At 38.5% G+C, this 17,503-nt stretch overlaps 1 protein-coding gene across 1 annotated transcript in view; it reads right to left on the bottom strand.

Annotated features, from left to right (window-relative positions):
* LOC146000502 (iron-sulfur clusters transporter ABCB7, mitochondrial-like) overlaps positions 1-10,970 on the bottom strand; it is a 65,142-nt gene extending 54,172 nt beyond the window's left edge. The window contains exons 1-2 of the mRNA XM_083138233.1: positions 10,680-10,970; positions 6,040-6,255 (exon numbers count right to left, since the gene is read on the bottom strand). Of these exons, the coding sequence (XP_082994359.1) occupies positions 6,040-6,255; positions 10,680-10,880 (417 nt within the window). The 5' untranslated portion in view covers positions 10,881-10,970. The remainder of the gene's footprint in view (positions 1-6,039; positions 6,256-10,679) is intronic.
* Positions 10,971-17,503: the final 6,533 nt, after the last annotated feature.

The raw sequence follows: 17,503 nt of genomic DNA, 5'->3' as shown, positions 1-17,503 counted from the left end.
AGAAAGGATAAATACTGACTGTCATTTGTGTTCTTATTTCACAGGGGTCAGTCCCCTTACATATAAAAAGTATCTCTCGTAGAGGTGAGTTGCCTTAGGCTGGCACAGCCTAGATTCGATCCTGAAAACCCATACAGACATTCTCAATAGTTTAATAGATTTGCATAAAAACAGAACTATAAAGAATATCTCGGCAACAGTGAAACCAAACCACACGAAGATTCACATGAATACTCTAGAAGAAATTCTAAGAACATGTGATTTTTTAGAATTTTGAATCCCATAGTAGTTTTTCGAAAATTGAGGAAAATTTGAAAACAGCTGCCTGGGCATCAGCTAAAGATCCAGCCGAGCCATAAGTGGTTAACTTTCAACCTCGCCAGTGAAGTTTCCTGGTTGGAATCCCAGCCTGAACATGGATGATTTTACGAGTGTCCCTTCATTAAAGTCATCTAATCACTGTTCATTCCCATTGTTGTTATTAGTCAAAAGTGGTACAAAAGTGATGATGCTACCCAACAAAAAAAAATTACAGGATTTTATAATTTCATGTGCCAGTAAAAAAAATCCAGTTATGAATTTGAAGTTCTTGATCAGATTAAATGAAAAGCAATTCATAATATCAGTCACATATGCACAGGGTGATCAAAAAGAGATGCAGCATTATGGGGAAATGATTTATTGTACAATATTTACTAGAGTTGGAAGTGGTCAGGAAAAAACTCGATTCATTGTACAATATTTACTACAGTTGGAAGTGGTCGGAAAAATAACAGCTTTTTTTTGGGGGGGGGTGCAACAAAGCTTTTTTTCCGTGGCTTTTTTTCACAAAAGTGTCTCAAATCAATGAAAATACAGGAGTTGGCAGTATTTTTCCTGTTTCGTGGTTTTCGTTTATCTCCCTACTGTATAATAGACACCTATTTCTAAATATAAAATACAATTTACAGTATGAAATTTGTAGCTAGACATAAACAGTGTCATAAAAAAAGCTGGCTTTTTGGAATTGGCGGCTCTTTCCGAGTGTTATCTTCATATTGTGGTAGGCTTACTAAATATAAACATATTCACATAACTAAAGTAGTTTTGTATCTGTTTTTAATATAACCTAATAGTATGATTAGTATGATACGATTTTCAAAGTTTGAATTTATTTGTTATACGAACACGTACATGAAGCAAAAAAGAAACTACTGCTCTACCTTTTAAAAATCTAGTATCAAATCTCTTTACATTAAATTTTGTGTTCAGCAAAATATATTTGTATTCTGGCTTTCCAGTACATCATGTATAATTTGGTAAAATGCCCGCTAAACCTGGTCACAGAGCAACTGGTTGGCTTCTTGTTGCAGTGGTTCTCAACCTATGCGAGACCACAGACCAGTAAATGTATTTCGTACAAGTTGATGCCCTGATCCAAGAAATTTCACTCATAAATTCATTTCTGATCTTTAAAGTTTATATGGAAATTAATATGCACTCCTAAATAATGTATCAACTATGGCATAATCATAGTTCAATTATGTATAGACTTGCTGTAAAATATAAAATTAGATTTAAATTAGTCGTCAACTCCTGGGTGCAATGTACCTTTAGCAGCCTGGCAGTTGAAAAACACTGGCACTAAAACTGAAGCAAATAACACTAGCCACAAATGGCAAAAAAAATATATATATATATTTAAGAAATCTGGACTGGACCTACAGCTTGATATGAAATCTGAAGAACTGACTCCACTGAGGATTGAACCTCATACCCCTTCTTAGGGAACAGCATTACTTGATTCCACTCCAGAGGCCCATTCATGATTATAGAAGGAACCTTCTACCAAAAAGCCGGCCTTTTTCCAACAACAGTACAATTTGTTCTCTGTGATTTACAGGCTAAATTAAATCTTAATGTCTGATGAAGTAGCTAACAATCTTGTTAAGTATAGAGAACATTCAGACTGAAGCAACACACAACAGTGGGAGGTGTCACATTGAAGTGTCAAGTGACATGGGAACGTTCAGTCTGTAAGCAAGCATCCACCATGCATGCAAACACAAGACCGAGGTGACATGATGCGTGTCATTGAAGGAGCTTTCAGACTGAAGTCACAGATGACAAGCGACACAGCCTCTTTCAGTATAAAGCAAGACATTCACTGCGCATGTAAGAACAACAGACCGAAGCAGCACAATGCACGCCATTGAGAAAACAGTGTAGTCCGATCAACATGCAAGTGACACGTTTAGCTCGTTGTCGCACTTTGCTTCAAAAGATTGAATAGATTACTGAGGGTCTGCTTCCAAGTGACACATGTCACTTGTTGCTTCGGTCTGAAAGTTCCCTGAGCAAATGGCACAAGACAAGTGACACTTGCAGCTTATGTTGCTTCGGTTCAAAATGTTGCATTTACTTCTAAGGGTTAGTTTCCAAGAGCCACGTGTCGCTTCCATGTCAAAGCTCCGTTAAACAGGATATATACACACATTCATGTAATACGTATACTTCTGCATATGTGTTGTGAAAAGTAAAGATTTTTAATTGTTACGAAACATTGAGTATTTTGAAATGAACATTTGCTTCATATTTTATGACATAAACATGTAAAAGGTTGTTTTAAGTCCATTTCATGGTCAGATGTGCTCATCAGGACTACACGTTTAGTTTTAATTTAACCCTACCATACAAGCTTACCTGTGTCATACAAGAAACTTACATACTGGGAGAAAGGGTGGGGGGGGGGCGACGACTCACAGGCTAACACTTTTTTTATCATTAAAATTCAAGAAACCTTCTGAAATCTACAGCAGAATGAAGGTTCAGTATGAAGACAAGTGTTTAAGTAAGGGGAGAGTGTATGAATGGGTGGAAAGATTAAAAAAAACGGAAAACAAAATGTGAGTGATGAACAGCGGAGTGGGAGAACAGTTTGCGTGGGAACTGAGACAGTGAAACAGCAGATCGACCAGTGAATCCGTGCCAACAGGCGAGTCACTGTTAATGAAATTGCCGTGGAATTCAACATGAGTCATGGATCTGCATTCAATATCATCCATTATGACCTTGGCTATAGGAAAGTGTGTAACCGATGGGTACCAAAGCATCTGTCGAGTTTTCATAAGCGTGCGTGGACGACAATCTCTCAGGAGCACTTGGACCATTATGCTCGTGAAGGAGATGCTTTTCTTCAACGAATTATGACAGGAGACGAGTCCTGGGTGCACCATTATGAACCAGAGAGTAAGAGACAATCAATGGAGTGGAAGCACCCAACATCTCCCGTCAAAAAAAAATTCAAGGGACAGGAATCCAGTGGAAAGTGCTGCTAACGATCTTTTGGGATGTCAATGGCCCTATATTGGTGCACTTCCAGGAGAAGGGTCACACTGTGAATAGTGTTCGATACAGTGACATGTTGGTAAGCAAGTTGTAGCCTGCCATACGATCAAAACGTCGGGGACTTCTCTCAAAAGGAGTATTGCTGCTTCATGACAACGTCCGCCCCCATACGGCTGTGCATACTATGGATACAATACTTGATCTGAAATTTGAGGTGTTGAAACATCCATCATACAGTCCCGACTTGGCACCATCGGATTTTCACTTGTTTAGACCTTTGAAAAAACATTTGTGGGGTCAGAAGTTTGCAGATGACAAAGAGGTGATCGAGGCGGTGTAAAGATAGTTACACGCCATGCCAAAAAGTTTTTTTGTGGAGGGCATCCACAAGCTTGTGGATAGATGGACCAAATGTGTTGAAAAGCAGGGCAGTGGCGGATTAAAGACTTTCTCTCGGAGGGGGCAGGCAGCCATTACGGTGCCCCCCTCCCCTGAACTTTCGGCACCCAGCACACTTCCCTCACAAACAATGGTCCTACCATATGTCATAAAATCACTGTTGTAACTAAAATGTTGAAGACCCAGCCGTGTGTAATGTTATTTTTTTTAAAGACATAAAATGCATGATAAATGTATTTTGAATATAATTCTTTTTTAAAATGTAACATAAACCGTGGGTCCATTTCCCTGCGAGGCCGAGAGATCGGGAGAAGTGTGGTGGGCGGCGCTAGCGGAGATGCCAACATTTTCGACCAGTAACGTCCCACTTAAGTTTATCCTCGAAAGCATTTTCGCTGTCGCTCGGAATCGTTTGGAGGTTTCGAATGTGCAACACTGTATCAAGATTACGTTGCAGACTAAACCGTTAAAAGTCAATGAATTTTTTTATGAGCATTGTTTGCCATCTGAAAGCTCCGAGCTTGAGTTATTCATTTTTTTGCTACTACAGGTGCCCTGGACAGAGCTGCGAATGGAGTGAGGAACAGGTCTTGAACCAAGAGCATGTTAATTTCGCACGGTGTGAAAGTGTGTGGCTTTTGGTTGCTTGTCGTGCTCCTTCTTTGCGTAATTGCAGTGTTGCATGACCATTTTAGAAAAAAATCATTTTTAGTACATACGTTTGTACATGTTTGTACCTAATAAATCAAACCTTTTGCAATGAAATTTCGCAGATTTTCAATTGTCAAACCTTGTAATTTCAATTTCTGGTAACTCAAGTATTAAAACCTTATGTTACTATATTTCCTTAGCCTTTATTTAACCCAAATTTTAAAAAGAAAAAACTTCATTATTCTAAGTATGGAATGTAGTTTAACCTTACTTTGCAACGTCAGAAATTAGGTGACATACATTACCTCATATTGACCAAAACGAGTTGAATCTAAAAGTTGAGATTTTTACTGTGAATTAGATTCATGAAGGGCTTCCTATGTGCCAAATTTCAGAATTTTTAAAGGGGACCCATCTGAGATATTTAACCCCGAAAACTGTCAAAATTCAATGAACAGCCATGTTTGAGCCCATGCTGTAAAAAAGGGGTGCATTCCTAAGCACTGATAATTTATTTACAGACACCCTGCAGGTAGGTCTACACATTAAAAAAAGATCAAGCCTTAGACTAAACTCCTTCATTAAAAAAATTGGGCTTAAAAATGCAATTTTTTAACTATTGTTACCCCATTTTCCATAATTTTCGTACTTACGATGCAATTTCAAGCAAAACGTACCTGAATATCATAGGAAGTATACTTCATTAGCTACAAAATGAATTTTGTTTCAGGTCTCTAACTTTAATGGTTTTTCAGATATTAAGGTTTCTGTATACTGCTACATGAGCAAAAAAAGCCATGCGCCATGTTGGAAAAATGGCTGCCCCAGGAGAACTAAAGATATCTAGAAACATGTACAAATGTATGTACTAAAAATGAAATTTTTCTAAAATGATCATGCAACCACCATTGGATGGTTTGGCATGGAATGACCCACCACCTAACTAGCAACAATATAGTAAAAGTACTAATCAACTACATATCCCCACAAGGTTGCGTTTTGATCATCCTGTATTAAGGAAAAGGTGCATCAGAATCTATATCTATGAAAGCAGTGACACCAGAAAAATGTTGTGTGTCTTACAGGTGAAGAGGCAATAGCACTGCAACAGGGGTCTCAGTCACTTCAGTGGCAGAGCACAGTCTTGCCACTGAATGTTTTGGGAAAGTATAACAGCCTGGGCATGTGTGTTCTGTTACAATGTTACCTAATCATTGTCCATGCTCATCATTGTGGTTAGCTTAAAGATGCAGCAAAGCTACTTAAATAAGACAAATACATCCCAACAATGGTCTCTGATCCACTGTAAAGTAACTAGTTGAACATGAGATCCTACGCCTACCCAGCGTCGAATAACATGGGTACCTGGGGGAAACCCTGGGGGGTAAAGGTGGTCAGGGGCATGATGCTGATCACATCACCCCCACTCACGACCCGATCAAGAAAGTGTGGGGCGTTACCCCCACACCCCCTATACGCCTTCACGGCGTGGTGCTATGCACAGGGGAACACTTTACCTTTTTTATCTTTTTTACATGAGATCCTATAATACATCAGAACACTTTGGATATGAAAACCTTGTGATTTTTAAAAGTAGCACTTCCAAAACACACTGTAGCTAAAGACACTAAAATCTACCTGGAATACAGACCAAATACTCACTTTAGGCCACACGTATCTAAGCATCCCTTTAATCATGTCTTGACTAGTGACCTCCTTCCCATCAGGAAGTCCCAGGGATTCTCTGGAGAGGCCTGAAGACTGCGGATGGAAACAATCTCGCACATTGTACACTTGTGGTGTGTACAATTTATGGAGCAAGTCTGTGTGACTGAAGTAAGAATCTTGCTTCCTTCCTTTAGCATTGTCTCTATAGCTCTGTAAAAGAAATATCTTCCCTATAGTCTGCATATGAAAATATCCATACATGGTGGTATACTATTGCATGAGCCTGCTTTTCAATCTTGATCTGGTCAACATTAGTTACTTATTTGTACCATTATATTAACTGTAACTGCCTTAGTTTAAGATATCATCCAAGGAAAATTAATCAAAAACTCAGTCATGGGATTTTAATCTGAGATTTCCCACAGTGGTGCCTACATACATGGACATGTTGGATTCGAGTACACCCAATAATTTGCATATTATTATATTTTATTTTAGAAATAAAAGTTGCTGCACTTCAGAAAACAATGTGTTTCATTATTATACATTTAAAGAATTCTCAGAACTTAATTTCTAACTGAGTGTTATCAAAATATTTTGTAATACTATATTACATCTTTAATATGATAATTTTGAGTGTCTTCTATTATTTATGCTGTGCATAGTCACAATGTTATTAGAAAGTAAAGGCAGAAAGAGCTTATAACCAGGATAAAGGTCAATAGGGCTAAAAACTCTCAATTCAGGCAAAAGAAGCACAGCACCTGTCACACGCAACCTCTCTAATGAACAAGGGGTTAGAGCTTTGCTCTTTCCATTAGTCCTTGCATTCAGAAACTTAACCAAATCAGCCAAAGCCAGCTACAGCTGTTCTAGAACTCAATCCAAGTACGGCTAGCTTCGCCCACTTCAGTTTCTGTGACGTCATAGTGACGTATCTGGCTTACTTGTCTTGTGATATTTGAAAGCGATTCTCAATTAGGCTGAGTTGGCTGATTGCAGATGAAGACTAGCAGCAACCACAGGCCGACAATCATTTATTTGATGATTTTGTAAGTCGAAGGAAAAGGTGTGGTTAATATTATTTTATAATTCTTTTCGTAGATGTATGGAGAAAATATACAAAACCTGGTATCAAAAGAGAAAAAAAGTATAAAAGAATGGAAAAGTAGTTTCGATCTGAACTGCAATGGTGGAGTCACAGAAATATTTTTAAAGCTACTTCATTTACCTTAATTCAACGTTATTAGTTAGTGTTAATGTATGATACTAAACTAAACACAACGCAGCAGCAACCACAGGCCGGCAATAATTATTTCATGCCTTTGTTAGTATTTATACTAAAAATAATTATTTTTGATATATAGGCATCAAGTTATTTATCGACTGTTTTGATTATTTCTTTGTGCCAATTTCTAAAAGTTGTCAAAAATTTATATTACTATAGAGGCGAGATTTAGTGCCATTTATACACATAATACTACTTCCAAAAGTAATTCTACTGCTTTTCATTTTTAACATGCATCAGCTCAAGAGTGAAGTAGACAATGCACCATGTTTGTAAACTACACCTTGGCTAGTGAGATCAACATGGCGTTTCCCGTGACATCTCTGTAAACCACTCGGTAAGACCTGGGGTGAGTTGGTTGGAGTTTAAGAACACAAGTAGCATGTAAATTGATGTGATGCTGGTTGGTTGATTTGGTGTTTTTAAGTCCACAGTAAGGCTAATTGGGAATGGACCTACAGTTAAAAGTGGGATCCAAACAACCATGTGCCTCCACCAGGTGATGTGATGCAATCTCATTAGTTGTTGCAGCTGAATTTTCTCCAAACTACAGTCGGGGTGAGGGGATTTGCCACTAGGCTATAGCCTAGGGGTCGCAGGTCGATGGGAACTGCATCAAAATGAGATACCGAAGGAGCAGAAGTGACGAGGACAATCAACTATTAAAATTCCTTAATATTGTGATATCAGCAAAATAAAATGTTCCAAGTCCTTTTACTTGCTTATTTCATAAAAGAAGATAGAATGACGGAGTTTGTAGGTGTTTAAAACTACAGTGCACTCTGATAGGCTGTTATGAACAGATGCACCATGCAATAGCACAGAGTGATCAATTTGACGGACATGCTTGAAACAAAAGAAACTCGAAATCTAGCCAGAATATATAGATATTGAACTGACTGTCATTTTTTTCCATTTTAAACAGTCAAGAAGGCATTCAAAATAGTCACTTATGTCTAAAATAGGGAAGCATAACCACTATAAACTTCATGTACTCATCTCAGATATAGCCTGAAACAATATTTAAACACAAAACCCTACATTTTCTGGCAAAGAAACAAAAAGGCAAATTAGGGCAAATCCCCAGCCTCCTTATAATATACAAGGACTAGTAAAAAAAGAGGGAGAATGATTTTTTTATATATATCACACAGTCAACATGCAGCAGTGAAACAAATTTCAGTAACAGTTCAGTATGGGGGTGACGGATTTCTTCAAATTTACAGGAGAAAGTACTTACGGAAATCATTTTCTGTAGCATTGTGGAAGTTTGTGAATATAGTTTTAATCCATTTTAATGTGAATACATGTTGTTTTATGCGAAAATCTCTGTCCGACACGCTGTTTCTGCTGCCGCCACTTGCTTTCTGCACAAGAGCACAATGTTCCGTGTGTTAGATGATGTAAACCCCATAGTCAGTTTTTCAAACTCGCCGTGTTTTCACTAGAACATGACGTGTAGAGTATTTTTAACTATGATTGCCTAACCTAAGGTGAATGGTTTTTAGGGCAGTAACACTTTACTATACCGGAGACGGATTTCTTCAAATTTACAGGAGAAAGTACTTATGCAAATCATTTTCTGTAGCGTTGTTGATGCTCGGGAATGTAGTTTTGATCCATTTTAATGCGAATGCATGTGGTTTTCTACGAAAATCTATTTCCGACGTGCTATTGCTGCTGCCGCCATTTGCTTTCTGCACGTCATCGAGAAAAACCGATGTTGTCCGTATATGCTAAATTGAATGAAAGGAGTGCTAATGGAACCTAACCTAACAGGCCTAACCTAACCTAGTAGGCATACCTTGTCCCCGTGATGGTTCGTGGGGCTATCGTGAATTTTTGGGCTAACGTCAATGGTTTAATAATTACTCTTTATGTAAAAAATTCAACTGGTAAAAATCTGATAGTCCCCAGACACCTATAACTTTTTCGTTTTGTGAATTTTTGACATTCGTACTTACCCATCTGCATCGCGGAACATTCTTGAAGGTGCATTCACGTTTTTTTGATGAAAGTAATTGCAATTATTTTTTTAAAAAAAGTGTTTTTGTAACTGAAGAACGTACGTTTCCACAAATGGTTTGTGGGGCTATGTCTCAATGGTTCGTGTGGCTATGCGAGAATGGTGTGTAGGGCTACGCACGAAACCAATTTTTAACTATTGTAACCTATACGTGACCCTACCTAACCTAACCTTACCGGAAATTGTTTGTGGGGCTATGCGTCAGTGGTTGAATTTCCGCTATGAAACATTCCCACATAATACAAAACACCTTCCAGATGTTAGACAATGCTACAGGAACTTATTATGGTAAATGTCTGTTATATCGGAGACACTTTTCTTCAAATTTACAGGAGAAACTACTTACGGAAATGAGTTTCTGTTGCATTTATCAAACTTCGTGGAGGTATTTTGTCACTATGGAATGCTGCACAACAATAAATAAGCACTTTTGATGTCATAAAGTAGCCTTTTGTGCGAAGCGACAACATTATGCCGTTGTTTCCATTATGAAACTGCAGATGGCGCAAGTGTCGAAAGTCTAGCTGTCTCGCGAGAGGAAGAAGTGTTTCCAAACGTGCCTTTTTTTACCAGAATTTTATTTTATTTTTTTAACTATGCTTACCTAACCTAACCTAACTTTGCTGGAAATGGTTCGTGGGGCTAACGTGAATGGTTTTTGGGGCTATCGTGAATGGTTTTTGGCGCTATCCGTCAAATGGTTTTTGGGGCTATCGTGAATGGTTTGTGATGACATAATGAACACGAAAGTAGGTATTTTTCGGTTAAGATGGTTGCAACACTGCATGCCCACTCCAAATCGACAAAACACAAGCACGACACGTGATGATCCACAGATGTGCGCAAAATATTCTATGTTCCGCAACGGAAGAAAGGACCCAAAAGAATTACTCGTAATGTAAAAAATCGAAGTTATTTTCGTGTAAAAAGCATAATGGCACCTTGAAATAGGTTCCGCAATACACAAATGGTAAGTACGAACCATTTGAAACTGAAAATATGCGTTAGAAATGTATAGTAAAGAAGTACCGCAGAAAATACATTTATTGGTTGAGATTAGGTATTCATAGTTCACCTGCTAAAAATATATATAACTTTCGACTCCAATTCTCCTGCAACAATGTATTTTCTTGCTGTGACAACTGTTGAGAACAACTTTTTAATGCTCAATGATACTCAGAAATATCAAAAATCGCTTTTCAACAGCGTACAAATCTCTAGGAAATCCAAAGAATTGTAAGAACATATAAACTAAATATAGATTCTGGCCAAAGGCAAGAAAACTACTGTCACAGTAACAAACTGGGATACGTTACCTACCTTCGTGTAATATTTGGATCTATATGATGATGTACAGTACCAATACTGCGAAGCTTGAAAGTTATTAATTACCAGACCCACTGATAATCTCTTGCCGCACCAAGGTACACCTCTGCCACATGTCCCATTGTTCTTTGAACCTAGAATTATAGAACAGTTCAAAACTGCAGGTTTTCGTAGACTGAAAATTATGCCTGCCATTCTACTTTAGCAATAAATAGTTAATCATCAAATTAATGCATCTTTCTACTTCAGTCACTCGAAATCAATCAGCTGTTTCGCAGTTTCAATCTCCTCTTCTTCTTTTTTTCTTCTTCTTCTTCTGTTGACCCTTCACCAGGACATGGTGACATTAATGAGCAATTGCACATCCTAATTTCTTCCTGCATCATGAGTTATTTTTTCTGCGGATTTCGGATTGAGGACACAAATTAAACGCTTTTTCACGATTAGACACTAAATCAAGGAAGTGCCAAGAAATTTATGAACATTCTGTCTCTGAAATGTTTAATTTTGAAATTCGAACAGAAAATTTATATTTGGATAGTTGTATTTTTTGATCACCGTGATTATATGTTGAAGTAGGTTATGAGATATGAACATTTTGCAATGGACATTTCCACTCAATTTTTTTTACAACAATTTTAAAAACTACACCCTGGAAAAATGACCCCTGCAAGTTCTCGCGTTTCTCTGCGTCCAGTTTAAGGCAGAAACGAGACTTCCAAAGTTGCGAGGCTAGCGTTGCGCTGAAAACACGCCGCCGCCATGTTAGTACGTCACTCCTTACGGAGAGCTCGTTGTCGTCTGCTTCGAGCATCCAGTTCCGGATGGATAGCCCACGGTGAGCGAACACGTGCAGCAGTTTTACAAATCTGTACCGATTTAAATAATGGAAGAAGGAGCGATAGGAGAAAGGAAAGCTATGCTTTGTAATGATCATATTTCTATGAAATATCCGTGCTGCTCACGTGCAAGATAAATGAAAGGGTTCAGCTGCGTGTGTGTTCTCAGGCCATGCGAAAAATATTGCTATAAAATTGGTTGCTGACCAGACACTCAAAAATATTTTTTAAACTTATATTTATCGATATTTACCGTAACCTATGTAGTGCAAAATAGGAATTTTCACATGCTTCACTTTATTTATAAAGCCTATTTAACTTTCTTTTCCAGAAAGCAATTTCAGTTTGTGTTCCATTTCTGTAGCCCAAATTATGATCAAATATTTTTGTGCAGATAAGAGAAAATACACTGAGAAGATTACATTAGTTGCACAGTACATATCTATACTTAGTTTATGTATAATTATTACAAGGCAATAATGTGTATAACCATGGGCGTATTTAAGGGGGATTCAACGGGTCCAACCCCCTCTTTTTTTTTGGTTCACTAAAATTACCAGTTTCCTTGTTCTATCCGCTTGTTCATAAAAAAATTCCTTCGGACTTATTTCATTGTCTTAAATTAAAGACGTATAGGACGGGATACGGATGGGAAGGAAATTTCGTAATTCCACACACCAGATGGGACTGCAGACCAATATCTGCAATTTCCTGATAGTTTCGGAATTTTTGCGATAAGAAACTGCATTGAGACTATCAAATCAGTTATTTTCCCCCCTCGAATCATATTAAAGAAATTTGGTTCTTAAAAACGTAGTGACACAAGATGAACAGAAAAGTATCAATACTAAGTAGCGTGAATTCATGACTACAAACGCACAACTTTGTCGGGTCCAACATCCCCTCCCCCCATGCTCCCCAATCTTCCGGCCAGCAGTGCCGTGGATTTTCACTTACGAAATAAAGCAACCCTAATCATACAAAAAGTTGATCCAACCCTCCCCCCCCCCCGTGAACTATATATACGCCCATGTGTACAACAATATCCCATACTGAAATGGTACGATATAATTATTTTGAATTTTGTACAGCGAAAAAAGCCGCCTCATCTCGTTACCCCGAACGCATTAATTGTTTGGTTCACAACTTCACCACTAAGGATCCTATCGAGACGAGACATGGCAGCTTTGGTCTCGTTCTCGTTGAGATTTGTAAATGTCTCATTGACAGTCTCGTCTCAATTTATAAACATCCGTCTCGGTTTGGGAGGGCAATTCTCGTTCTCGTCTCAAGTCTAGAAAAATATAGAATTAACAACGTATGCAAAAGCTTATCATTATAAATACAAAAAAAACCTTTCTTAATATTCTTTTAAATTTTTTTTTCACTCCTCGTTTCGACTGTACAGCCCTCGAAAACTAAATATTATCCTGCTTATATATGCAAACCAAACTGCAGATTCAGAATTACCAGGAATGAACTGGCGTTGTAATTATTATACACAAAATTCATGATTTATCTGAGGAAGTCGCATGTTCCAGGTTTGACTCTCGACCTGGACATGACTGTTTCCTTGTGAGTGACATTTCATTGAACTGGAAATTGTTACATGGGAGGATGTTCGCTCGAGACTTTGGGGACAGCTAGGGGGATGCTTCTATTATTAATGTTAGTGTTGCTCAGGAGACGAGGCATGTTCCGTCTCGTCTCATAAAAGGAGATGGGACAAGTGAATGTTTTCGAAATGAGATGGGACAGAAGAAAAAGTTCGTCTCTTATCATGGCAGGTTGGGTGATACTTAGATTGTGCAGTTGGTGGTAGTGTGTGTGTAGGGGGAGGTGTACTCCTGCACCCCGACTTCGAATACTGCTTGTAGTTATTCATCTTCATTGTAGCGATTAGCCAAAAGTGGGAAGAAATGTGATGTTAGAGATGATACATAATAAATTAACCATGCGTTCTCATCGTTGCGGTTAAACAAAGTGAACGGAAAAGCGACGTAAAACTAGGCTAAATACAAAAATTTGCAATATATATATTAACTGAAGAAAACAGTTATTTACTGCAGGAAATTTAAAAACTCCCCGTACCTTTCTATACCGTATCACCTCTTATATTGCAGAAATTGGCGTGTAAACCAGAGTGTTCTAAACGTATTATCTTAAAATTTGTGAAGAAAATATTATGACGAAAATAATTGTAATTCCAGAAAAGGCATTCCTATAACATTAAGTTCTTGCCAGTCAGAACCAACCTATGTATTCGCAATGAACAAGGCTGTTCACGTGTTCAGCCATTGACTGTTACAAGGTTTGCTTTGTCACCCTAATGGGAAAACCCTCTACCGAGTGGCTGAATTATAGTAAATACTACTATACTGCTAGGGCATAATTCATCTCCAAGAAATGGAGCACAGATTTTTGCACTGGAAGTTGTAAGATACTTGTTTTACACAGTAACAAGTGAATATGCTGTCGCTTCCGCTGCTCATGCTAAGTTGACGGGACGAGCAGAAGCCTCGCCTGCACGCATTTCTAAGTGATGACATCAGAGGACCTCCTGTCTGTGGAGAGGACGTTTTCAAATCCGTGACGTAGTAGGTGAATTTCAGCGGTGTTTGAAGGCGTGTTTCTCGAGAACCGAAACAAATATGGCCGAGATATTTTGCACATCTCATGTTTGTGTCATTATCTGTAAAATGAATGGATTTAAAACGTTTTTCATGTCAAAGTGGAAATGTCCATTTTGAGAGCATGGAAAAAAATCCTGCCCTGTAGAAAATGTCAAAGTTCAAGGTCCACTTTTCATGAAAAGTGAAGAGTAAAGGGCCTCCCCAAAGGCGCAGTGGTAGTGTCGTCGCATTGTAATCAAGGCGTCTCGGGTTTGATACACGGTGGAGGAACATAGTGGCCCGGATCCCACTTAAAACACCAACTCAATCAATGAAATATGAGTAATCTCGAAGTACTGTATCTTTGTAAAGCAACAACACCCCAAACTTCTGTGTTTATATGCCGTTAGTATAACCACAGTCTGTGGATTAACCCTCCTTGCTTATGATTGATTGATTAATTTGCATTATTTTACTTCGCTTCTTGTGCCACTTTTGACTAATTTGCAAAAATGGGGATGAGTGATGATATGATGAAATTGGTGAACGGAAACTCACAAACATTCATGCCCAGGCCTGGATTCAAACCCGGAAACATTGGCGTCGTAGCGCGATGTGCTAACCACTCCGTCATGTGGGCCGGCCCTCCTTGATTATAAACATTAGTTTGCTTTGGTGAATTGTTGAGCCAAAAAGAGTTTCCAAAATGCAGTTTTTGCCTGTTTTCGGCCCTTAATATCTTGGTTTAGCAACCATACCCCAAATATTGTTTCTACAGTGCATTGGAGCTCAATATGGGCGCTATTCACCGGATGTTTACATTTCTGTGCTTCCTTAGCGCTGGCGGGGACTGCACTTCCGGTTTTGAAAGGAAAAACGTTGAATTCAAAGGTGTAAAGGTAGATTCTTCGGAAAAGGCGACAAGATTTGTGTGGCTTTCGGATTCAACATTAGATAGGGAACAAACAATGGACATTTCCACTTTGACATGAAAAACGTTTTAAATCCATTTAATTTACAGATAATGACACAAACATGAGATGTGCAAAATATCTCGGCGATATTTGTTTTGGTTCTCGAGAAACACGCCTTCAAACGTCGCTGAAATTCATCTCCTACGTCACGGATTTGAAAACGCCCTCTCCACACATACGAGGTCCTCTGATGTCATCACTTAAAAACGTGCAGGCAGGGCTTCTGCTCGTCGCGTCAACTTTGCATGAGTCGCGGAAGGGACATCAAAGTCACTTGATACTATGTAAAACAAGTATCTTGCAACTTCCAGTGCAAAAAATTGTGCTCCATTTCCTGGAGATGAATTATGCCCTAGCAGTATTTACTATAATTCAGCCACTCGGTAGAGGGTTTTCCCATTAGGGTGACAAAGCAAAACTTGTAACAGTCAATGGCTGAACACGTGAACAGCCTTGTTCATTGCGAATACATAGTTTGGTTATGACTGGCAAGAACTTAATGTTATAGGAATGCCTTTTCTGGAATTACAATTATTTTAGTCATAATATTTCCTTTGCAAATTTTAAGATAATACGTTTAGAACACTCTGGTTTACACGCCAATTTCTGCAATAAAAGAGGTGATACGGTATAAAAAGGTACGGGAAGTTTTTTAATTTCCTGCAGTAAATAACAGTTTTCTTCAGTTAATATATATATACATATTGCAAATTTTTGTATTTAGCCTACTTTTACGTCACTTTTCCGTCACTTTGTTTAACCGCAACGATGAGAACGCATGGTTAATTTAGTATGTATCTTCTCTAACATCACATTTCTTTCCACTTTTGGCTAATCGCTACAAAGAAGATGAATGACTACAAGCAGTATTCGAAGTCGGGGTGCAGGACACCCCCCCACACACACACACACATACACACACACACTACCACCACCACCAACCAGCACAATCTAAGTATCACCCAACCTGCCACGATACGAGACGGACTTTTTCTTCTGTCTCATTTCATTTCGAAAACATTCACTTGTCCCATCTCCTTTTATGAGATGAGACGGAAAATGTCTTGTCTCGTGAGCAACACTAACATTCACAATCCCCCTAGCTGTCCCCAAAGTCTCGAGCAAACATCCTCCCATGTAACAATTTGCAGTTCAATAAAATGTCACTCACAAGAAAACAGTGATGCCCAGGTCGAGAGTCAAACCTGGAACATGCGCTTCCTCAGATAAATCATGAATTTTGTGTATAATAATTACAACGCCAGTTCATTCCTGTTAATTCCGAATCTGCGGTTTGGTTTGCATATACTTATAAGCAGGATAATATTCAGTTTTCGAGGGCTCGTACCGTAGAAACGAGGAGAGTAAAAAAAAAATATTAAGAAAGTTTTTTTTTTTGTATTTATAATGATAAGCCTTTGCATACGTTGTTAATTCTATATTTTTCGAGACTTGAGAATTTCCCTCCCAAACCGAGACGGAGTTTATAAATCGAGACGAGACTGTCCCTGAGACATTTACAAATAAACACGAGACAGACATTTACAACTCTCAACGAGAACGAGACCAAAGCTGCCATGTCTCGTCTCGATAGGATCCTTAGCGGTGAAGTTGTGAACCAACCAATTAATGCGTTCGGGGTAACGAGATGAGGCTGCTTTTCTCGCAGTACAAAATTCAAAATATATCGTACCATTTCAGTATGGGATATTGTTATACACATGGGCGTATATATAGTTCACGTGGGGGGGGGGGGTGGATCAACTTTTGGTATGATTAGGGTTCAGGGCCGGATTAAGAGGAAATTGGGCCTGATGCTGCATCAATTGATAGCATTAACGTGAAATATTCGGTGAACAATAAACACAACGACGTTATAGTTACGTCACAGCGCAAAGAATAATAGTAACTGTATGGGCGCTATTCACCGGATGTTTACATTTCTGTGCTTCCTTGGCGCTGGAGGGGACTGCACTTCCGGTTTTGAAAAGATTAACATTGAATTCCATGGTGTAAAGGCATTGTCTTCGGAAAAGGCGACAATATTTGTGTGGGATTTGGCTTCAACATGAGATAGGGAACAAACAATTGCTCTCAAGTACCTATGCATCGTTTTCAGGCAGGCCCGATATTGAAAGATCAGTGGATTAAGGCAGTAAGGTAGAACATTTTCATTAATTAATAACAGTGCTTAATAGGCCTACATTACAAAGCATTCTGCCCTCACTGCAGTTAAAATTTCAAGCTACATCATTTGGTTTTATTTCTTAAGAACACAATTAATGAGTGACAGAGATAACTATTTGCAGAAGTTTCTTTTCTGAGACCTACACAAGGGGTTTGTGTTTGCCACAACTTATTTGGGGGGTAATTCATGTATATATTTTTCATTG

This window comes from Lepisma saccharinum, chromosome 16 (genome assembly GCF_977018435.1).
Source record: "Lepisma saccharinum chromosome 16, izLepSacc3.1, whole genome shotgun sequence".
NCBI lineage: Eukaryota > Metazoa > Arthropoda > Insecta > Zygentoma > Lepismatidae > Lepisma > Lepisma saccharinum.
The sequence above is the reverse complement of the archived record's forward strand: the minus strand, read 5'-3'. Positions and strand labels throughout refer to the sequence as shown.